The sequence below is a fragment of the Montipora foliosa genome, chromosome 9 (assembly GCF_036669935.1).
Source record: "Montipora foliosa isolate CH-2021 chromosome 9, ASM3666993v2, whole genome shotgun sequence".
Taxonomy (NCBI): domain Eukaryota; kingdom Metazoa; phylum Cnidaria; class Anthozoa; order Scleractinia; family Acroporidae; genus Montipora; species Montipora foliosa.
Window position 1 is genome coordinate 14,874,072 of NC_090877.1, and position 24,303 is coordinate 14,898,374.

The following is a 24,303-nucleotide window of genomic DNA, read 5'->3' on the forward strand; positions in this document are numbered from 1 at the left end:
AGGTACATGTAATGGTTCTCGTGCAGTTCAAATACACTCGCGGTACTAAATATTTGTATTCGTACTTATACATTTCCACAGCGCTTTCAATTTTACTCACTGTAGATGAAACGGCACCATACCGGCCCTTGCTGAGCACTTACATTTTGACTCACGAGAGTGCAAATGCATAACCCATCCCGCATCGAGGAAACAAAATTACTGTTTCTGAGGAATATTCTGAAACGGCTCCGTCTCTTTCATGATTCATCCAAAGAAGATTTAGAAGTTGACGTACTGACGCTTCCAGGGAAGATCTACACAGCGCTGATTGGTTCCTAAGTAACCCGCACGTGATTTCTAGATGACAGTTTCTTAACAAAGGGAAAGGAAGGAGTGGCTCGTTTCAACAGACGCTCGTGGGAGAGGAACGCGCGACGAATTCCTAAGAGAGTCTGCGTGGGAGGCTAAGATAAGTCGGGAAGAGGAAAGTAGACTCTGCCAGCCGGCTCGACATTTCGTGTTGAGTATGCGTTAAAAATTCAAACGTATTCGGAAGTCAATCACGCGTGACTAGTAACCGCAAAACCACAAACCAAAACAAACAGCAGTGATATTTTCGAACAACTCTGGCAAACACACGACAACCAAGGAATCATTTCCTTGGAAACTCAATTTAGTTCAAGCTTTTAAATTGCCATTTCAATTTTTACTGAAAAAATTAATAGGTTTCTCAATTCTGCAAACTAGTTTCTGTAACCGACATACGGAGAAAATACTCCTGGGAATTTAGGCAGTTAAAAATTGTCACGCTGTTGTAAATTTAAAAAATATTGATAACGCGTGGCGATTGATCATCCGCACAAATTAAAAAAACAGGCTTGACAAGTCGAAACTGGAAGGACTCATCCCTTTCTTTGGATGAGCGGCAAATCAAAGAAAGTCGAGCCGGCTGAGTCTACTTTCCTCTTCCCGACTTATCTAGGAAGATCGAAAGAGACTCTTCTCGAAGGGTAAGAAGGATTATAAACCGTAGGCCCTTTCTCCCTTACCCAGACATTTCGTGGGGATGCACTACCCACAAAGTGTAGGACAAGGGGCTGTTGGTGTATCGATCTGTCCTATTCCCTCCAACAAAATGTGGCCGTCTTGGCTATAATGTGTGAAAAACGTTTGTGGTGTGTGGAACTTCGCAAGCAGAAATAGCCAAGGAAGCTTTGCTAGAATAGGCAGATTCAGGGGCTGTTTACATGGAGAGAGGAAAATGTAACACAAAGGCGCCTTAATTTCGTCGGCATTTAGTTTCCATTCTAGGAAGGAAGATCCAAGAATCTCCTAGACCAATGTCAACCACATTTGCTGGAAAAATCCTCGAGTTAGCCACAAATGAACCAAAATGGCGACGGCAATGCGTTCAGCCTCTTTATTCTTGTCATTTACCAAAGACAAACGAGAAACAGTTTGATCTCGTATGAGAAGATCTTCTTTGTTCCATGTAAACACCCCTCCACTCCCAATCCAACTACCCTTCCCTAAAATTAAAAAAGTTGCAGTGATCCATGGACTAGAGGATAAATTAGGAAATACTCAGTTTATTTACAAGCTAGTTTGAATAATTCAAGTACAGTAAGATATTATGTATAGAGCTTGCTCCTAACGAAAAGTGTAATGTGTGACTGTACGACTAAGCTTCCCCAACCCCACCCTAAAGAAAAAAAGGGTTAGAGGTCATTTCCGGAAGAAGCGAAAAGACTGAGAAAAAATACGACATAAACACCGTTACAAGTATTCAATCAAGGGCAGCAAAGAGTAATCACAACAGCTGCCGAAAGCAATTGAGATAATCACTATACACCTAGTTGCACCTGGTCTTGGGTAAACGACCAAAAACTTTCCTTGGAACAAGATGTGCTTTTGTCGACTATGCACTTAAATGGCTCAATGTAACATTGTTTGCACCCTGTTTAGTGACCTAAAGTTGTGCTTTTAAAACACGAATATTGACGAGATAGTCTGATCACCTAGACGAGGCTTTAATAGACCATTTTCGAATTCTCGCGGCTGGACTGGATCTAGCGTGAAATGGAGGCTAATGCGGGCAAATCTTTTCAAATGCAAATTAATTTGCCAGCATTAGCCTCCATTTCATGCTAGATCCAGTCCAACCGTTAGAATACGAAACTGGTCTATTAAGGGTAGTTTCGTGGAAACACGTACATAAGAGAAACAAGGGCCCCTGCCTTGCTTCTGACTGGTTGGTCGAGACTCGAATTTTTTTTAGCTGATCACAAAGTGTAATTTAAAAAATCAAGGCAACGAAGAAATTACTTTGAACACTTAATTGAAAACCACTGCACGACCGTTTTTGCACGCTCATTGGCAATAATTGTCCTAAAGTACGTCCACATGTTCCAAATTTTGTATATACGATTACGTGTAAATCAATTAAATAGAACAGATTGGCGTAGCCAATATTTAAATCACGTCTCTCCAAAAGACTTTTGTCAAATGTGTCGATGCATTTGTATGAGAATGAGATGGCCTATGAACACTTGCGCCCAGTTTCCAGGACAGAAATTGTACCGTGAAAGAACGAATATTATCAAATGATTTCTTCTCTTTTAAAAATTCTTCGACTTGGGCCATTTAAATTTCAATAGGAATAAAACGCAAACAGCTATTACAAACATTTGCTTCAACTGCATAACTTTTTATAAACTTCACGTTTCGTATGTTACAACATACATACAGTACAGAGCAAACTTCTGGGATTGCAAAGATTTCTATATAGGGAAAATGAAACGCCGATTACGTGACAGAAAAACAGAACATTTTAAAGCCCCAACTACAAATTGTCACGAATCTGCAATTGCTGATCATGTTTTCTTAACCAACCATAGAATTAAGTGGGATCATTTCGAAATATTAGCAACTGGTCGATCAGACATGCAGTTACAGATAAATTTAATTCAAAAATACAACTGTACGGACTGGGAACTAACGAAATTGATTGACATAAAACGACAACAAATATGCTAATAGTAGAGAGAGCATAGCATATTTGTTGTCGTTTTACGTCAATCAATTTCGTTAGATCCCAGTCCGTACAGTTGTATTTTTGAATTTAAATTTATCTGTAACTGAATGACAATCACTTCTGATGATGTATGTTGTAACATACGAAACGTTAAGTTTATAAAAAGTTATGCAGTTCAAGCAAATGTTTGTAACCGCTTTTGCGTTCTATTCTTCTCTTTTCTTCCATAACTCCACCATTTTTCAAGATAGAAGCCAATTTCACCCCGGAAACCGAGCAAGCCACGGTCGCCTGGGCTCAAATGAAGAGACCCAAGTGGTGATAAGTGAGATCTCGGAAACCGAGCCAGCCCGGGGCATCACGATGGCCACCGGTAAGTCACAAGAAATCCCAGAACTATACACCTTATTCCAAAATGGCCGCCATTTTAGTATTCTTTTGTTTGATTGCAAATTGGCCCTTTTGGCCACGTTCAAGGTAAAATATTCTTTTGAATTTTGAGTTTGAAAGCGAGGCCAAAAGGGCCAATTTGCAATCAAACAAAAGAATACTAAAATGGCGGCCATTTTGGAATAAAGTGTATCTGAAGTTTTCGCGGCCGTCGCCGTCTTAGATGTTAAGGTTCCTAATGACGTGAAATAACTAAATTTGAGATTTTGACGACATCGTGAGAATACAACAGTGAACCTCTCATTCTCTATCGTTACTTCAAAATAGTTCGTTCCAATCCATTGAGAGGATAACTTCGCCCACATTGTACAATAATCTTTTCAACTCTCATTTTTCCCGCATTGGACGAGATGGAATAATAGCGAAATTCTTAACGACACTGTTTTGCTGCCGTTGTCGTCCCTGAAAAATTCCTCTTAATTACTTAATGCATTTGCTCTTACTGGCGACCAGTTAATGTACCTATAACAACAGCTTGTGGTTAGCGCAATAACGGCTTACGGACAGCCCATCCTTCGCTTTTTCCGTCGAGCGCCGGCGAAAAGACAATAAAGAGATTTAGCATCGCGAGTCCAGCGAAAGTTTCTTGGATCTTTCGAGCGGGTTAAAAAAGAGAGACAATTTAGAATGAGAGTATTTTCACGCTTTCATGACAAGTAACAGTTTACCGTTTCTCGTAAACGCAATACAAATCTCACAAAAATACTGAAGAGCAACTACAAAGGCGCAAGATAAAGGCCGCGAAAATTTGGTTGTTTGTTGTTGTTTTTTCTTTTGGACCCGCGCTCGACGAAACAAGCGAAAGATGTGATATTCGTAGTCTCTAACAAAGCTTTTACAAATGCTTGGATCCGTCTTCAGCATCCTTGATTAAGTCGCTCTCAGGTTGGTCCCTTGTAAGCGCGTTGTAATCCTTGTTACCCAGCAAGTCGTGTTAACTACAGGCCACAGCGCTTAGCTTAGCTCTTTCCAACTTTCTCTCATTTTTCCAGTGATTTCCTCGATCTGGCTGGAGGTTATCAAATTAAAGTCGTGTAAATTCACAAGGTGAAGGAGAAAGTTTCTCTCTAAATTCTTTTCTTTAAGATCTCGGCTGTAATTGTCGATGAATGAACGGCAAGCTTCGAGGACTTGAAAGTCAGCGATGTAACTGGAAGACAGAAAACAGGACTGTGTTTTCACGGTATTCAAACAACTTTGTAATCTGACACGCCTGTGGACCCGTTTCCCGAAAGTCCCGGCAACTTTCCGGGCCCGAAAAGACAATAGTGAAACAACCATCCGCTTACTGAAAGCATTTTAGAACGCTGGTCTTTCAACAGATTTAAATGACCCGCAAGAAAAACTTCTTTATTGCAAAGTTTCATGCCTCGAAACGGCCTTGGTTTGAAGATATGAAGTGACTTATGATCCCCACAATAAGCCCAAAAAGTTTCGGGACTTTCGAGAAACGGGCCCTCTGGCCCGAGAGTCGAGAGAGGGTTATGCGTTTCCTCCCCAGTCGAAAAAAACCAACCTATTTTTCATCAAATGAAGATTCCAAAGTTTCATCAATTCTTTTTCACCGTCGTTCACATCTGTAAACTCGTCGATCAACTGAAATTAAAAAATAGCGCAATTATCAGGAAGGCGGGAAAAGATGTTTCAAGATGGGGGATTTTCCTTCACCAGGGGCCAACGCCCAAATTATAAATACGTTGGCTTGGTGCCAAACAGAACGCTTCGTTACTTTCCTTTTTGTCCACTTTACGACATCGATAACTAACAAAACTGTTTCGAATGCCCAAAATGTTTGAAAAGAGGGGTCTGGGGTCTTTGCAATATAGCTTTTTTTTTAAATCCCCCTATCCAAACGGCTTCTTCCAGACATTCTATAATATTCCAGGGTTTTCCGTAACTATCTGAAGCTCTTAGTGATCACTGACTCATTCTACAAAATAACCACCTATATTTGAAATGTCCTTGATTAACATTCATAGATCTTCGTCTATTTCTCTGTCTTCAGATCATAAATATTGATCACTTCCGTTTAAAGGCATTTCAAGGCCAATAAAACACATAGTTCGAATATCAACCCGGCTAACGGAGCGGAAGACAAAACCGTCATTGGGCCATCTCAGTACAAGGGCAGCCGAAAAGTGGAAGCAGGGATTATCAAAAGCGGTTAGTTAACAATAGAAAGAAAGGAGTGAATTGATCCTCGCACTAAACTCGACAAATTAAGCAATTATCAATGTCACTGTTCCTTGGTATCAACACAATTAACCTTTAAATGCATAGCGCAAGGCGCAGTAGAACGAGACAACAGACGTATTGGCGTTTTTTGAGAAGAACACTGCCTTGCGGCTGGTCAGCCTAAGCGACTTCCGGATTGCGTGACATAGAACAACCTCACTTATCTCCCCGGCACTACGAGCTGAGTCGTAAACAGCAAGTGCTCGATCGGACAAGAGTATTGGTTAGCGAGCACCACGCAGGAGTGACCCAATTTTAATGAAGGCAAAGCGATATCTGCAACCCATCTCCAAAGGGAGGGAGGGAGGGAAAAACCTTAACAAATTACAAACGGCTAGTTGGTTTACTATAGAGGACAAACTGCCGAGCTAACCTTGGACCGCTAACTGGGGCTTTCATAGCTGGACTCTGTCTATTAAAGTACAGATTCTACTATGTAGCAGGTAGGCATTACATTAGACTCACTTTGAAGAGGAGGAAGACATGAACTCGGAAATGCCCTATAGGCCACTTTGGAAAATACCATTATACTCCTTGTTTATCTGCCCAAATTTTGGATAGGCATTGTTTTTGTTTTCTCCTGGGGCCATTGTAAGTCCCAAGAGAAACTGGAAACAATGCTTATGCAAAATTTGGGGGGACAAACAAAGAGTATTATGGTATTTCTCGAAGTGGCCTATTGGTGGTCAGAGGTCTCTTGTGCTGATTGGCTAGAGGGGGAGTTTCAGTGTCCAGAAATGTAAGCAATCAGCTGCACGTCGATTTCAGTAAGTTGTTACCTTTCTCTTCTCCCCAACTTTAGCATCACTCGTTTGTGGCAATACAGAGAATTAATGATACAAGGTTTCTCCTAAACTCCGGTCCTCAGGTAAAGAGAAACAGTTGCATTTACTCCAAGTACTCCTACAAGAAAACGCTATCCCTATCACTTCCTAATTGTTAGGAATAGGTAGCGAGTGCTTCGACTTAAAGGGACTCTTCGTGTCGGATGACAAAATTGGACGTGCATCTAAATGCTTGCATTTCTAGACGTTAGTGTTCCTGTGGCTTCACGATTCCTTTGAGAACTGCTAAATAACGGTACACCACTCACCTGTATTGTTTTCGCTCTCATCCATTCCGGGATAGTCTCGTCTTCACTATCCTGATCTTTCTCGGCGCTTCGAATCGGAAGTTTCGTCTTTGAATGAAAGTACATTCTGCAGAGAAAAGACAAAAGCAACATCTCTCAACAATGAAGAAAATATCGAATACTTTCTGAGGTGATCAGGGAAATTACAGCTCCCTTTTTTGTCAATTCAAAATGGCTTTCCTTGTCGTTTCCTTTTCTGAGCATGTAACTTATTTAACTGTGTGAAGTCCTCAAACAAAGCCTTCACCAAGACATGCACTAAGGTCCACAGTTACAATAACTGACCGTCGTCAAATATATATTTCGTGGTGAGGGTTCACAGAACTGAGTGAATAGAAATATTTTGCAAGAATTGGCGGTCACATTTTTAACCACTCCATTCCCCCTTATGTTAAATCTCGGGCTCGCGTCTGCTTTTCACTAGCGCATAAGCAGAAATGAAGACATAAACATAAACAAACAAAGAACAAGCATGGCTCGTCTTTCATGAGCTCATGTTACGGGTGTGTCGCAGTGGGAACAAGAAGACCATAAACAGAAGAATAAGCGCAAGGTGATCACCCAATCATTGCCCCGACCTCGCTAAGATGTGCATCGTCTTCAAGCGGTGGAGGAAAGATGGTATTGAAAAAATTGCTATTACTGTTTCTGACCTCATGATTTTTGGGGGTAGCGAAGACCAGATTTTATAAGTGAGCTTAGACTAATATTTTTCCCGAACTTGGATTTACGCAAACCAAAATAAAATCTTTGCAGTACAAAAAGTGTGCTAAGTGACATTTCAAGAATGTTTTCCCGTGCATGTTTTTTCCCGTTTTCGTATTTAAGCTTCTTCATATTAAGTCATCTGTTTCGTGTAACTGTTAGCAAAGCTTGTCATATATATAATCGTGCCCTGCCTTAATCATCAGGCCTCAAATTGGCTTCGCAACTTCCATTAGAACGAACTCGCATGTTTGTAACAATTGTTCACGTTGTTGTTTTTGCTCACAACAGAGTGGCCAACTATCATCAACGGCCACATTGAAAGTACCTGTGATGCCCATTATAGAAGGGCCTGTTGCCATCGCATTCGCCGTCATCGGGTTCTAAGAATTCTGAAAGACTCTCTCGGCGGCGTTGAGGCCTAGAACAATGGGAACAGAACAAAGAGTTAGACAACACTGAGCTCTGAGATTGTAAGCAAAAACGTTTCATCGAAAGCAAGATAACCGAGGCACAGAATGATTCAGTATTTCCTGTTATCAAACATTAACCCAAAAATATTGCGTTTCTAGCATTCTGTTTGGCACATTAAATCTCGGTTATGTTATCAGCTCGTGTACCGTAGCATAGAGCCAAGTGTTACCAAGCGGAAAAAGTTTGGCGGGAAGCGAGATTTCCAAGTATCCAAACGTTTCAAATTTGTTAGATTTATTAGTCCATTCGTGCTTGTTAAATGTGAGATTGGTAAAAAAAAAAAGCCCCCTGCAAAAAGACGCAACAACTCCCAACAATGTAAGGACGTGCAGTGTATAATGGGACGGATACGAGCCATAAGACTTTGTAAACTTACAAAATTCGGCTGCCATCTTGTTTTCAAAGTCAATGTGTTAATGCGTTGCTGTCTCCATGGAGACCATATATAATGCGCGTGCGTGGCCCCCAACAATGTTACAAGAGCTGTTGCAAAAGGATCCCACATTGTTACGCTACGCTCCGTCGATGACAGAACAAAAAAAGTGTAGGGAATTGTTGGCACAAAAGTTTAACCAGTTTCACACTTCGTGCCAAAACTCCCAACAACACGCAACAACAAGAAACAGGGTGTACAAACGAACGCAACATGTAATACCTAACAATGTTGGAAGTTGTTGGCCAACAATGTTGTGTTTGTTTGCACAGGGCTTAGAAAAGACTTGTCACTGCGGTTACGTGAAACGGTAAACGGAAGGCTGCTGCATGCTCGTATTAAAAGAATAAAAATTCTATGATCCCAACTAGTCTTTCGCTTTTGAGACGTTACTTGATATCTGTAGCTACGAGGCAAGAAGACATCTAAAACCAAACAAGTTTCTTCAAAGATGACGTTTCCACGGCTCCAAGCCATCATTTTATCAAATTCACTTACTTACTTTTACTATATAAGGAGTTTCCAAAACCTGCTTACGTGAATTTGATCATGATGGCATGGAGATATCAAAATGTCATTCTTTGATATCGTTCATTTTTATTCTTAATTGTTTTTCAAAGAAGTTTCTTTAACTTTTGGCAAAATGCAAATTTCAGCCTGGCCTTTTGTATAAAGACCTTTTTCATGGCTGTACCATAAAACAAACTTTAACTTGTCCTGTCACGTTACAAAATAAATTGCGTTACAATGGTGCACAAGATGATTGCGTTACCTCCAGACCATAACGTGTGTACTCGACAATCTCCTGCATGGTCCCTCCCGACTGAGAGCGTAACCCAGAAGATCGTTCATGTCCTCAGGTTTGCCGTAATACGATCCATCATAATTCTCATTCACACTCACATCTATTCTCTCTCCCTTACTGTGAGGCTAAAGAAAACAAATGGATTCTATATTATTTACAAACGCAGACTCAATAGGCCATTTCCAAGTTCGTGCCTTCCTCCTCTTCAAAGCGAGTCTAAGTGCGAAACTTTTCTTATGAAAATTAGTTTTCATTCATATGTAAAGAAGAACTGATTACCATCACAAAAACTTCGAACTTAGACTCGCTTTGAAGAGGAGGCAGACATGAACTCGGAAATGGCCTATCGCAATGACATCACTCAGTGAACCACTGGAAACGACTACGACTTCCGGATGAGGGTTTTCGAATTTGAGCATGCCCACTAAAAGAATTGAGAGCTCCAAACCTCATGCGCCCGCTAGGAACTAAAAACGTCTAGTAAAAGTCATCTAAAGCAAGCCTCGTTGCTTTTCCTAGGTAAATGCAACTACTTCGTACTTAGGTTGCGTTTTTTTAAATATGAAAAGCGCTGAGATCTTTATCAAAACAAGCGGCCAGGTCGCTAAATGCACAACTGTAAAATGGTCAATCCTTCGATTTCACATGTCGTCATAGAGCCAGCGTTTCCCTTCCTCGACGAAGAAACAGTAGAAATTGAAATGAACTCCTATGCAACCTTTTTTCTTGTTTTAGCTAAAAAATGGCTTCCGATAAGCGAGTTTAGAGTTTCCAAAACGTGCGCGCGTCGGGATAAAAGCAAGCATATATTTAAAAAAGATTATGACAAGAATGGATACTCCAAAATAAGGAGAGACTACACAACACAACTTACAACTTAAGAGCCAAACAAGGAGACAAAAACCGGTCATTCCATGCACCTCGTTCGTAGTGTTAAGTACTAATTTGCACTATGTAAGCCTCGGCACTCGTTCGAGAATAGTTAGCTTTCGTAACTTGTTCTGGTGACAATCTCTTTTCACATTTTTTTTTTAAATTGGTAAAACTTAAGTAAGATCGTTTGGCACTTTATGTACACAACGCTAAGTGTCTCACCGTATCCATTCTAGCCACAGTCATTAAGAAAAACAAAAGATTTTAAATGCAAATTCTTGCAGCGATTTACCATAACGAAAAAGGCAATTATATGCTTGTTTTTATCTCGACGCGCACATTCCGACGTTTCTTGAACTAAGTGAAAAAACGAAGATCGATATGGAACCCTCCCCCTTCTTCGTCCCCGTTCTTGCCATTTTTAAGTTTAAGAAACTCACGGCATAAGTAAAGACGAAGCGGCGGTGACAAAGCTTGAGATGTTTTAACAAGCTATAGAGCTGCCGGCAATCTATAGAACACCAGGGACAGTACAGATCCTCTCTCGCCTCAGTCTGTTGTCGAGTGTTGTTGTTATAAATGAACTGATAGAATATCCGCTGCCTCTTTCTATTTTCTTTGTTTCCGTCTGCCTCCTCGGCCGGCGAGCGCAAGTCATTCGTGGAAGGTGCGCTCTGGACGGTCAGCGGCGAACGAAGTGGAAGTGACGTAGGGCGCCTCGCAGGACGAGCCAGTGGTGAACCAGACCACGATAGTTTGAATTTAAGTGTGGGACCGTATGCAAACACCTCGAATGGCCCCATCTGTGAAAAGAATGGGAGGCGATAACTAGGAGGACTAACCACGTGATGTACATCTTCCACAATGGGTTTGAACGCCCTCACTAGTCGTGACATGAGATATGGACACTTTTAATTACCAGGTTGTTTTTGCTCTAAATTGTCTCTCTCTTTTGAGAAGGTGGCAGTTATCTGTAGCTTACATGCAGGCAAACGAGTTTCTTTGATTTTTGGCAAAACGCAAATAACTTCAGTCTGACGATCGCCCTTTCTAGGAAACTTGAAACCAAATGTCTCTATTCACGTCCAAAGAGGTCGCGATTCCTTTCGTTCGAACAGACTATAAAGACATCGAGTTACAATCCGCAAAAAAAAGTTTAGTCTCTTCATATCTCAGCCCGCTTAAGACGCACATCTGCTTTCTACTATCATACTTTCACCGTCCCAATTCCAAGGAAAGGAACTTTACTTAAGTGTCTTGTCGTTCTAGTGCTGGAGCACTAATTGGGGACAACAACGTAAACTGAAATTAACAATTAACGTAAACCAAGTCAAATGTTGATTTTTGAGGAGAGGGGAAATCCGGAGTACCCGGAGAAAAACCTCTCGGTGTGGAGTAGAGAACCAACAAACTCAACCCACATATGACGCCGAGTCTGGGCATCGAACCCGGGCCACATCTCGCCTCTGCGCCATCCCAGTAGCCCTTTCTCACACCCTCCCAACGTTAAAGTAAAGTAAAGTAAAGTAGACCTTATTTAACGTCGATAACTCGTAACAGTAATTCAACTGACAAACCTGAGGTCGACGGTGCGCTCATTTTACTCTCCCCTCTCCATCAGTGCTCCGTTTTACGGGTATTTAAAGCTACTTAGCTACACGGAAAGGAAAGGAGTCGAAACAAGGATGCGAGATCCGGGAATCGAACTCAGGACCTCTTGCACCAAGGCCGCGCACTAACCGACTGTTCAACATTGATATAGGAAGGGAGGGGTCAGAAAAACGCTGAGACGTGCTGAGATCATCACAGTTATAACTGCTAATTCAGCAGTGACGACAGGAAATCCTGAAAAAATTCAGTCTTGAACGGGATTCGAATCAAGTGCTTCACCAATTCGGCTATCAAGCCAACTAGGTGCTCGTCATTTTGAGAGTTCGCAATATACCCATAGAGGTTCGAGATATGTGCGAGAGAATATATCTGAAAGACATATTTGAACTTCGGAATGAAGCAGGTTGAGGAAATCAAGTTGATAGCAGCTATAATATTTATCATAACTGCTATCAACTTGATTTCTAACGGCAAAACTATGTGGAGAACAGGGAAGAGTACATTGGACATGCTGCTTAAGTGAAAGTGTCCCAACACTTTTGTCGCAGATTGTTTTTCAGAACTAGTCTTCGTCTCCAGCTCTTCTGCGCAGACGCAAAATCTCTGACAACAACGCCTACACATTATTTGGACATTATTAAGTGGCCAGAGGTCGTTTTTCCTTGGTGATATCCGCAAGAATCGCGGCCCTTAATGCACTCAAAAAGCGGGTAAGTAGGTAGGCATTTAAACTGGATTTTTATCCACAGAAACTACAAACCAACTGACTTTAAGAAGTCTACCCACCTGTCCTTCAAATACATTCTCCCAAGAAGTTCTATTGGACAGTATGCCCTTCTTTCGTCCAGGCTTCTTGTGTTTCTCACTAAGTGCCAGCTCGTAATCTCCATCGGTCAAGAGACAATGTTTGTTATTATCAAAGACTATCAGTTCAGCAATGTACACCTTGTGCTCGGTCTCATAAACAGATGAGTTTTCTGATGCACTACCGCTGTCACACTCCGGGTCAGGTGACACTTGAGCTGTTCGTCGCCGTTTTGTGGGGGGTTCGTCTGGGGTCGCAGTTTCAGGGCCACCTGAAATCATAGCCATAGAGTAAGATGATGTTCTATAGGGGAAAATCTGTCCGGACTGCAACCGGTTTACGTTTCCTAATATGGGAAAACCTTTCGCCACCTTTTCATTTGAAAACCTGTCAACTCTTGGGTTTAGTCATCGCCAGACTTCTCCGTTTACCGCGAACATTGTAATCAACTGAAACACGATTCCAGATATTGAAAGACCGCAAAACGACAACATTTCTAACAAAGCGCTATCCGAGGCGAGTTCTAAAGTACTCCAACTTATACCATGCACTCCATTTAAATGACATGGACGAGAAGAGGGGATGAAATATAATACTGCCAAAAAAGTGCGTTTTCTGCGGCTAGACGGGAAGCGCGGACGCAATGATCAACATTGGGATCTTGTTGCTAGCTTAAAGTGTATATGACAATTGTTTTTTATTTACTCGATGAAATCTCCACAATGTACTGATAAGTATGGAAAAAAATTATTCGATAGCGACTTTTCTTCCCCGTGTTTCGATGTACCAAAAACGTTGAAATTTCACTTCCGGTGGGGTACAAAACCGCGATACGGAAAACAGGAGACTGGGAATGATTGTGACGTCATTTCAGGGCATTAAGTTACGCAGAAAACAGATTTCTCAGTCATTGTCTTATTGCGAGCTACGAAATTGCCCCAAGAAATGGTACAAAAGTGCGTTGTTTATGGGTGTAATAACACGAAAGACGAGAAAAGAGGTACCTCTGTCCATCAGATACCATTTTTCGACAATCAAAGGCCAGAAGTCAAGAAAAGAAGGCGAAAGTGGAGTGCCTTTGTAAATGACACGCGGAAGAACTGGACCGCATCCAAATATTCGGTGATCTCTTCTGTTCAATTTCAGCCGTTTGTCTTATGATGGTCAGAAATTTGTTTCTTTCTCCGGTGTCTTCACATTCTGCACACTTGGTACAGGAACGACACCAATATCATCTTTTTTCAGTCGCTGCTGACATTTCTGACCATCATAAGACAAACGGCTAAAATCTACTGGTGTGAAATGAACAGAACAGATCACCGAATATTTGGATGCGATCCAGTTCTTCCACGTGGCATTTACAAAGGCAATCCACCTTCGCCTTCTTTTCTTGGCTTCTGGTCTTTGATCGTCGAAAAATGGTGTCTGATGGACAGAGATACTTCTTTTTTCAATATTATTACACCCATAAACAACGCACTTTTTTACCATTTCTTGGCGCAATTTCTTAGCTCACAATAAGAAAATGACTGAAAAATCTGTTTTCCGCGAAACTAATGTCCTGAAATGGCGTCACAATCATTCCCAGTCTCCTGTTTCGGTATCGCAATTTTGTACCCACCAGTAGTGAAATTTCACGTTTGGTACATCAAAACACGGGGAAGAAAAACCACTATCAACTAATTTTTTTCCATACTTATCAGTAAATTGTGGAGATTTTACCGAGCAAATAAAAAAATCTGTCATATACACTTTAATAGTAATTTAAGGATGCAAAAATCGGAAACGTGTTCAACTCCATAACGTCAGAGTTTGAAGAGAAACCGTAATTTTAAGTAGTGGAGGCAATTTGCAAAGAGCCGTGTTTTTAACCCGCATAAGCAGCTGGTCAGTAAAAAAAAAATGCGTCTTACTTAAGACAAATGACTTACTTAAGACACATACCGTTTTCTGTCTCGCCCATATCAGATTGTACTTCCACCACGCTCTTCTTTCTCTTTTTCTTAGGGGCTTTGCTATTCACGCGGTAAGGTACGCTGACCTGTAGGCTCAGGATACACGTGCGACTGGTTTTGCCGCTCTTGAACGTGCCATTGGGCACAGACACAGAGGACGAGGGGGAAGCTGGCAAAAACTGGGACCGAGGATTAAAAGGTGCGGAGCCTTGGCCGAGTGGCACTGTTATGACTTGTGGGTCAGTTTCCTGTGCGAAAAGGAAAGAAAATTTTGCGCATTTTGAAAGAGAGTGATAGCCTGGGGTCAACAGGAACCGCACAAACCTTTTTGGGATTGTCTGTTGAGTTAAAACAAATATAGGAGAATGCGGGATGTGATGACGACAGATTAAGAGAAGGGGAAGAGGTTAACATTGTCAGAGGAATCGATGGACTCTACACTTTTTTCTTGCCAAGAAAGAGCTTAGAAGAGATAAGGAGCAAAAGGTCTCGCGCGCCCCAATTTTCGCAAGACCAAAATACGCAATAATCTCTTCGGAGACCTTTCTTTGCGGCGCACGAGAAGGTTAGCTATCCGCGGTGCCAGACAGCTCTTTACAACCACTCATTTCAATGGCGCCGTACAGGATGCAACAACATGGCCGTCGTGACGTCACGTGAAAACACTCCAGAGCTGCGTCGTGAACCTCCCTGTGATTGTTCGGAGATGTTCTCTTTGATTTGTTCCGGAATCACTGGCGCGCGGTAAATGGCAAAGGGATTTGAGAGGGCGAAAGAAACTTCCCGCGGACGCCCCAAATGCGCTGATCCCATTATAGCCTGTATGCAGGTCACCAAAGCTAGTATTTTTTTACAGCCAAGATCTCTCCTTACAACCAAAAACTCAGCTTTTCACGCAAACCATTTAGAGCGCGCCGACTCCTTCGTGCGCGGAAGGTGGAAAACAGGGAGTAAGTATTTTTGATGAGCAGCACTTTTAAACTGCCGCTTTTAATTAAAGCTCCGTAACTTACCTTCCTTCTCTTGTGGCAGACTTTTACCAGCAGCACGTCAACTTTGATGAAATCTTCCACCAGCAGTGTACTCTTTCTGCTACCGGCCAAGTCACCGTTTACTGAGAGACAGAAACATAATAATCATTCACACGGAAGATGTGCCTTTCAGGTGATTATGGTGTGGGTGTAGTCCTGTGCTGTCCTGTGTAAGGAAGTTCTCATTTTTTCTACGCATGCTCCATGTGGTCATAATCCGCATTTACCTTTCGCGGTCCCAAAGTCAATTTTATCATGCTTCGTAAATAGCTAAAAGATCGCCTACATCAATTCGCGTTCCTCAACTATGTTGCGTCGATTTGAATTGTTCCTTTCTTGCACGACTCCGCAACCATCGGTCTTAAAACTTTAACGCTGACAATTGACGGCTTTTTACTTTACCTTATTGTACATGAAAGTTAAAGTGCGGCAGTACACAAGCTACCATTTACTTGAAACTATAATTGCGGTTTTCAACCTCATTTTTAGCAACAAAGGTACCAACTAGAAACGTGTCTTTTTTGGGAGTACTAGCTTTATAGATTACTAAGAGAATCTAAGGGGATACAGTAGTTTTCAATTGGGTGTCGAGAACGACTTCGTAATTTCTTGATTTTTTACTACTAAGCCCCGGTGATTGGCTTAAAAGTCTCGTGCCATATTTTAATCCAATCACAAAAAATCACAGATAAAAGCAAAACCAATCGTGATTTGTTCGCAAGCATTGTTTCCCGCGCAAAGCCCCGTCTCTCTGAATTGGACTTGGACTGTGATTGCCTCATTTCATTCCCAAAATAATCAATTTTGTCGTACGCAAACCAGCATTTCACGAAAACAACTCTTATTAAATATCGCGATTTTCGTGAAGAAGCACTAAACATCCAATTTTAAAGCTTGAATTGTACATATTGTTATCGCACCTGGACCAGATCCGTGGAAAAATCCACTGAAAGTGAGATTCATGTATCCACTGTTTTCACTGAAAATGAAGAGAAATTTAAGTGAGAATCCACAACAAAACACAACTTTGATGAAAAATAGTGCAACAGGAAAAATAAAATTATTAGTGTATATCCTTACGCACAGAAAACTGCACAAGCAAGCACACAATAATGTTGCTTCGGCTAATAAAGGTAGAAAAAAAGTAGTAATTCCTCAAGGCAAACCAGAATTGGGCCAGTGTCTACTTTATCCTGGAGCAACTATTAATTTAAGGACAGCTAATGTCTACACTAGAAATTTGAAATTTAATTTAATGCCTCAGACAAAACATTGTGTCTCATAAAGACTGGAAAGTTGGCCCCCATGTTTGTGCAAGGGTGTGTCAACAAAGTAAAATTAGGGTTATGAAGCAAAATCTTCATTTTCTTTGTTTTCAGTGGTCCAAAATAGCCCCATTCCAATACACTAAAATTCTATCTTTGAGGAAAGACACTACTTTATACTTAAAGGCTCCGGGAAAAATACTCATGCTGAGCCTTATTTCACTCCACAGAGCATCAAAATCATATTAATATTTTCTTTTGTTGAATCGAAACTGCAAATAGCTTTACAAATAGCCAACTGCTTTCCTCCTTAAAATACTGGGCCCCCTTGTTGAAAAGCCGATTAACTTAATCCAGGCTAGCGTAAATTTTGCTTCACGTTTTCAACTTTTTGGTGAAAGTTTCTTTTGCTCATTTTTCTTTTTCAAGATTGACTTCTTCTAATGTAAAGTTTTGCCGAATATCAGCATTGAACAACATTTGGGAGTTGAGAAATAAAAGCCTTGGTTAATTTTTAATCTGGGATTAATGTTAATCGGCTTTTGAACAACCTGGCCCTGAAGTCTAAGTAGCTTTGCTTCTATGAATAATATTGTTCCTTTCCACAAAAATTGAGCAAGAAGGCCCCACAAGCTGCAATGGTGTCATTTCTGTTTTAGTTGGTTTTAACAAGCAATGAATCCTGTTGAAAATCTCTTTAGACGTATCTTTAGATCAGTTTGAGGTGTAGATTCTTGAAGTTGTATTTATTCTTTTCTAAAATTCTGATTTTACTCAACAAGATTATCTTCATATCTTGCTGAAATCCTCATACATATTTCAAGTGGGAGTCTGCAAGACCCTCCTAAGATCGTTTAATCCTAGACTTACTGCAATCACATCAGGCAATTGATAAACTATTAGATTTATCCTGCCTGATGCAATCAGCTGAACAAACTAACCATCAATCTGATACGCTTTAGAGACAAAACAAAACAAAAAGTATTACTTTACAATTGCTAGGTTTTTCTTATTTATTTCTCTACGTTTAAAGGAAAGAGACACTTACAGAGGGTCTGTTGAATTAATCCTGCCACTTTCTTCTTGAACTTTTTCCAGCATGTTGTTGACCTTGAAATCTTTGCTGTGATCAGAGAAAATATGTGAACAACATTTGTTATAAGGTAAGGACAAAATTATTGCATTTTTGTTTTCGCAAATTAAGGCATAAGTTTGCATTTCTCTTGATTTCAATAATACTAAAGACAGCTCAAAAAATCAGATGGGAAATGGAACGGATCTTTCAAGCTTGTAAAATTGATTTGACGGAATGGTACATAGTAATAAATAGCTTTTTTTTCAGACACCTTACAGAAAGCGTTTTTAAGACCAACTTTCATTTTCAAGCAACAGGACCAAAATGTCACCTACTTTTAAAACTACATATTCGAGGTGCGCTAATCTTAAAGGAAAACTCACTACATTTTGAAAAAAACAAAACTGACAACTGCACGGCATGGGATTGAGCATCAAAAGTAAATTCTAACAAACTGTCTCTTTGGTAATTTTGACTTAAATTTGTTGCATGCTTTAAAAGTTGAATAAAGTCAAATGTAGTTATAGCCCTGGAATTCATTGTACTAGGGATTGTTCACCAACAGAGGATTAGACATTATTTACTGTCAAATGCAAAATCAGTGGTTATCCTTAAGAAAGGTAACAAAAAGTTCATACATGCACAATTTTCATCCAAACTCCCACAATCTGTCCATCAATAGAGAGGTAACAAAACAGAGAGTTAAACAAAATTACCCTGTATGGTGGATTTTTTAATCTCTTAACTCAGGATAAGTAAGTCAATGCAACTAACAGAAAATTGCTATTCTGTCCATTGAGAAATTATTGCTGTTACACCACTCTTGTGGACCAATACTTCGATTTAACCCTTTTTAATGGGAGTTAGTATTGTGATAAACTAAAAGGTTAGAAACAGCCACCATGGGAGAAATCATCAAGAGAAAACAATCATTGCCGTTGTTTTATCCAAAAAGGATATAATTTTGTAAAAGGTGTTGGAATGACATGTGCTGAAAGAACAATAATAAGTTAAACTAGAATGTTTTTTTAAACTTGTAAATTATTTACAAGTTTAAAAAAACATTCTAGTAATTCTAGTTTAACTATAGTTTGCATGAAATGATTAAGATTAACAGTAAGTTGAAAAGACACAATTGAGAATGTATCACAAGAAAAGGATAGACAGTTATTTCTTATCAACCACTTTCCAACAACATAATATATTAAACATTGTTATGTCCCTCCACGCTCAATATTCTCAAATATACCTCATAGATTCACTTGAACTAAAAATTGTCAGTTAAACTTTGGATTTTTTTTAAAAAGACCGGATAGATTCACTTGAACTAAAAATTGTCAGTAACTTTGGATTTTTTTAAAAAGACAATCATAGGTATAACCATAGTAGCATCCTTTTACTACACATTTACTCACTTATTCCTGTTTGGGCTGAAAAATAGCACATTTGGGGGACATGTTAATTGAACATATATTCAAACTCTTCGTAGGTGTCTGTAAGTTAACTGAACATTTCTACAATTTTTATGGACAATTGACCTGTTGTTAGCACATTGCTTGGCAGGAAGGAGTTTTTAGTGGGGCAGCTGCTTAATCGCATATGTGTGGTGAAAATAAGGTAACTCAAATCTAGAGACTATCTATGATGTTTTCAATTTATTAGTTAGACCACCAAGTTAAGTAGTCTCATAGAATCCAGACTGAGTCCTAAATTCTCTTGTTTCAATCTAATGGAATTTTCTTGTCAAAAGTGTTAGATGTACAGGATAAATTTTCTACTTCAGTATCAAGGTCAAGAGTGTTGGGATTAATTTTCAGACAGGTGCAACCACAAAATTTAGATTTTGTTTTTTGGGTGACAGCAGTGCACCTATTAAAATCAAGAGAATCAATGCAAGAAGCCAATTGGCTGTGAATTATTGTTGTATGCAAACAATAAGAATAATTATTTATCAACCTAAAAGGTGGATAGAATAATTTACAAAAAGCTAAAGGTAACGTTATACTGTACATTGTAAATTTTTGTGGTTACCACGCCTATGAAACCTGCTTTGAAAATAAATGCAATTCATTGCAGAGGAAATGGAATTGTTGAGGAATACAGATTACGACTCAAGATTGGAAAAAATCCGAACCTTCGACTGAATTATTACAACACGTGTTGATGATCAGCCCACATGTGTTAACGTACTTGAACGTCTTTGTTTAAAGGACATTAAAAATTCCGCAAAAATTCTAATCAATTAAATAGCCTTGCTGAGAGAAGTATTTAATATGCACAAGGAAAGTTAAGAAGGCGACGTGAAGCTACCGTGATCTGATCACGTTCAGGGACGTTAAGAAAGACCACTCACCGTTTTTTACCTGGTCTTGACGTTCGTCTATGTTTCATGTATGATAGGGTCCGATGCAGAAATACCGGCTGTGGAATATCGAATCGAATCTTACGTTAGACAACTGGGATAAAGATATTAAAACATCTCGCATCGTGACCTTTTTTCACTTAAGGCAAAATTTCGAACCGAACCTTTATCGAGCTCGCTTTACAACTGGTTAAAATTCACAACAATCTGAGACCGAATTCGCGAAGAGATCTAGCTACAAAAGCAACCTACCGCGACAGCATTCCTCGTACGAAGAAACCTATAGATTTGTGTTGGTTCTGAAAGATGAATAATTGAGAGATAAATTAGAGAATGTTTAAGATTACTTTCGTTCCATTCAAATGGACATATAGCAAATACATACGGCGTGTACATTTCAATTCACTCGGATCGTGGAAACAAAAGCCATCGACTCACTTTCAAAGGCTTGAAGGAATAATTCGTGGTCGGCGCGGAGTTGTTCGAATTTCGTCTTCTTAGGACCAGGATAAATCACATCAGACTTCTCAGTTGTCATGTTTTCTTTCTAAATTTTACAACACGCTTGCTTCGCTCGCTTTTCGTCCCTTCACTTCCTGGCGTTTGAGAACCGCGCGAAATGCACGCGAACGGTGATCGCAGTGTATTGTGGTATTGAATGACCCATTTCCGACCGAGATAGCGAAAATTAAACATTTTCGATTTCTATTGAGTGTTACATGTTAATTTCCTCAATCGATAACGATCGATACCTTTAATTTCTGGGGCTTAGATTGTTGTCGATTTAAATTTGAATAGATTAGAGAGATTTTGCATCGCACTTACCGCAAACGGTAAACGTCGCACCGAAATGTGCGTTTAACTAAAAATGGAAAAAACCATGTTTGATATTGGGGCATTGCTTGCCAGATATGAAGCAATCTTCTCAAATGAAAAAGACAAATCAGAATAAGAAAATTTTCACGGTTTTACGACAATAAGGAAATTGCCTTTTCCCTTTTGGCGTTTCATGTTAACGCAATGTTAAATCTCTCTATTGATTGCTTCACTGGGAACCACTGGGAAACGCGCCTTTGTTGACAAAATAACCCAAGTTGTCAAAGTCGATAATGAAAGCGAAGCAAGAGATAAAGGATACCGGACACATCAGAAAAAAACAGCCTTCGCTGAAGTGGTCAATTTTCCCAAAACAAGTTCTCAAACATGTCTCAGAAATAATACAAGCTGATTTTGATAAGGGGTTATGAAGATAAACTCATTTCCTTTTCAGTGTCAGCTTTAAAAACACTACGTTCCCAGAACTAAAGGTGGTTAAGTGTCCCTCAATCTAAAAGCAACCTTTTCGTTCCAGACGTCCGAGTGCTGAAGTAGGCAAACGAAGACAAACGAAGTTTTTTGTATCGCGGTTCTGGGATGTGTTTCTCAAAAGTCCCGGAAGCAATTCGGAAAACTAAGATCTGTTTGAAGAATTGATCTTTGAAGATATTTTCAACACCAGAGAATACAAAACAATTGCAAAGTCGCAGGACTTGAAACGTTTTCCTTTTGAGGATACAAAACGTTTTATATTTCCCGAAATACCGGCGCCCGAAAAGTTTCGGGATCTTTGAGAAACGACCCCCTGTTCTCTGGAACAGTTTGCCTATGAACGCTAAGATTCACCACTGTCTACTCTTGGCCCTTTTAAATTATCCAATTTAATGATGGCTAGTAAAGGATACTTTTTATAGCTTTTAGTATAATCCTGAACAGATAATCAGTTTAGTTAGATAATTCTAATTAGTCAAGCAATTAATGTATTGTTCCTACAAGGCTCGACGGAAGAGCATGCAAATAAGAATTGATATTGATACCCTGCATATATAAATGACGTTTACCTGTATACTTACCCACACAATCTTACTTTATACTAAATATAAACAGATGCGAATAACACGAACGGCAACGTTAACTTCATCGCTGTAAATACGCAGTTGCGTGCAGGGATGGCGCAATGGTGAGAGCACTCGCCTCCCACCAATGTGGCCCCGGGTTCTATTTCCAGACTCGGCGTCATATGTGGGTTGAGTTTTTTCGGTTCTCTACTCCGCACCGAGAGGATTTTCTTCGGGTACTCCTGCTTTCCCATCTCCTCAAAATCCAACATTTGACTTGATTTGCGTTAATTGTTAATTTCAATTTACAGTGTCCCCAATTATATTAGTGCTCCAGCGATAGAACGACAAGACACTCAAATAAAGTTCCTTTCCTTTCAGTTGACGCTGGTACTCTCGACGTTAATCAGAATATTGAGCGTGGGATATTACTTGCAGTGATATTCGCATCATATAAAAGCTATTGAGTACTGAGGAAACAGAGAAAATATTTATCCTTTCGAAAACCTTAAGAAATAATTTCTCCTTAGCTATCATCTTTTAAGCTCCCGGACTAATACTCAACCTTACCGAAGTTGCCCTTTTTAATTTCCCCAGAAACATTTCCTGAAAAGTTCGTGGCGTGGTGTGGGAAGCTCGACGTTGTTGAAAACGCGGAAGGGAAACGGGAAGTGAGCTGTTTTCGCTTTTAACTTGTCTTCATTTATATTGCTAAGTACTTTTTGTCCATTAGAGATAATTAGTTTACAAAATCTGGGAGACGCTACTGTCCTGGTATGTGAAATTTTCGCTTTCGTTGTTGCCGTCCGCGAGTCAAAAACGTCGTGTGCATAAGCTTCCTATTGGTTGTTTAAGGACAGTGCATACTATTGTTATTGCGCATACGTTCTGCGCATCTCGAGATACTCGGACTTCCTGTCGGCAGCGCTTATTAATACAGGGATATTTTTGCGCGGTTCAAAACTATGCGGAGAAAGTAAAACCACGCATTTTTCATAGATAATTAAGCTTGAATTTGGAAAAGAACGCCATACATTGCTTTGTATTTTAAAGCTTTTTACAAATAGTTGATTAATTATCCTCGAAATATGCGCGGTTACCCCCCGATTTTCTTTTTGGATTTCAATAACATTTGTTAGGATCTGCTTTTCCCGCATAGTCAGTAAACCGCGCAAAAATACGTTTGAATTAGTAGGCACCGTCCTTATCGGGGCTACCGAAAACGCCACGGTTTAAGAACACGGCTGGATTGAGCCTTAGCGCTCAACAAGTTGCAGTAAAATTTTAAAATATGGCATTGGTTTTGGATTCTGAAACCACTGATAATTACGCGTTTGCATAACTGCTCTAAGGAATTGTGTCTGTGATTGTAGATTACCAAAAGTACGAAACGAGCATGCAAGGACAAAAGTATATCAGACATTTTTACCAATGTTCTTTTTTATTGTTACTCTGAAGACTTTTAGGAATCCGAGGTTTCATTTTTATTGTCAGGACTATTAATTCAAGACAGAGTACTTTAGAATAGCTTCACAGCGAGAGCATAAATAATATAGTAGTATATATTCCTAGGAAACAGCATTTATCTCCGATTTAGTAACAGCTTTGTATTAAGTACGAAACTAAATTATGAAGCTTTCATTGTGGTGAAGGTCACACTGACTAAGGCCATTTTGCAAAACTAAAGTGAAGTTTCCTATAAATAACAATGTTACTGTGAGCTCATTTGTTTTAACCTTACTATGGTAAATGAACTCTGGTTTTCAGAATTAACACGATAGGAAGAACTCGAGGACGTAACACTTAATAACCTAAATCGACGGCCAGCGTTTCTTTAAGTTCAGTTTATAGCCGGAATGCTATAAACTGAATTGGAAAAAGCAACTAGCTGTAACATACAGCGTGGCCCGAGAAAATGAAGTTAAGACAATATTTTATATTTTCGTCGTCAAACCGGGCCACTCTGTAGAATACAGCCCATCAACTTCGCCAATCAGTGGAGCGCGCGAACTGTCTCAAAGATATAACGGGAATGATAAACCGTCCTGAGAAAGCATGATGCATGCATCATGCGTTTATTTGAAAATTTGTCTAGTAAACCGACTTTGTAGACCTTAGTAAAGGACCTTTACCAAAGTGAAGGACCGAGTGTGACCTAACCCATTGAGGACTTTGTAATACCAGTTAGAAAAAAAAACTAGC

General features: G+C 39.9%; 2 protein-coding genes across 3 annotated transcripts in view; both read right to left on the reverse strand.

The window, feature by feature from the left end:
- Window positions 1-3,091: 3,091 nt before the first annotated feature.
- On the reverse strand, window positions 3,092-20,911 carry LOC137970089 (polycomb protein suz12-like). Of its 2 annotated transcripts, XM_068816566.1 has the most exons (14): window positions 20,666-20,911; window positions 20,480-20,526; window positions 20,219-20,286; window positions 17,839-17,913; window positions 16,446-16,504; window positions 15,508-15,608; window positions 14,484-14,742; window positions 12,521-12,810; window positions 10,564-10,926; window positions 9,218-9,375; window positions 7,867-7,959; window positions 6,795-6,900; window positions 4,983-5,062; window positions 3,092-4,616 (listed from the first exon to the last, which is right to left on the reverse strand). In XM_068816566.1, exons 1-14 carry the CDS (start codon window positions 20,763-20,765, stop codon window positions 4,421-4,423), a joined length of 1,995 nt encoding a protein of 664 aa, XP_068672667.1. In that variant the 5' UTR covers window positions 20,766-20,911; the 3' UTR covers window positions 3,092-4,420. The 2 variants fall into 2 exon arrangements, with proteins under 2 accessions (XP_068672667.1, XP_068672668.1); XM_068816567.1 differs by lacking the exon at window positions 20,666-20,911 and having other exon boundaries at window positions 20,229-20,286; window positions 20,480-20,512.
- A 2,618-nt stretch (window positions 20,912-23,529) lies between these two features.
- LOC137970095 (ubiquitin carboxyl-terminal hydrolase 22-like) overlaps window positions 23,530-24,303 on the reverse strand; it is a 19,158-nt gene continuing 18,384 nt past the window's right edge. Inside the window, exon 16 of the mRNA XM_068816576.1 lies at window positions 23,530-24,303. This exon is cut by the window's right edge and continues 894 nt beyond it. The gene's annotated coding sequence lies outside the window, so the exon portion shown is untranslated.

Bases quoted from the DNA above. Each gene is read 5' to 3' on its own strand.
- LOC137970089 (XM_068816566.1), bottom strand. From the start codon at position 20,765: ATGACAACTGAGAAGTCTGATGTGATTTATCCTGGTCCTAAGAAGACG. The intron at 15,609-16,445 runs GTGCGATAACAA...TCTGTCTCTCAG, and splicing joins TTTCCACGGATCTGGTCCAG to TAAACGGTGACTTGGCCGGT. The intron at 9,376-10,563 runs GTGAGTTTCTTA...TGTTTTCTTTAG, and splicing joins GCTTCGTCTTTACTTATGCC to CCTCACAGTAAGGGAGAGAG.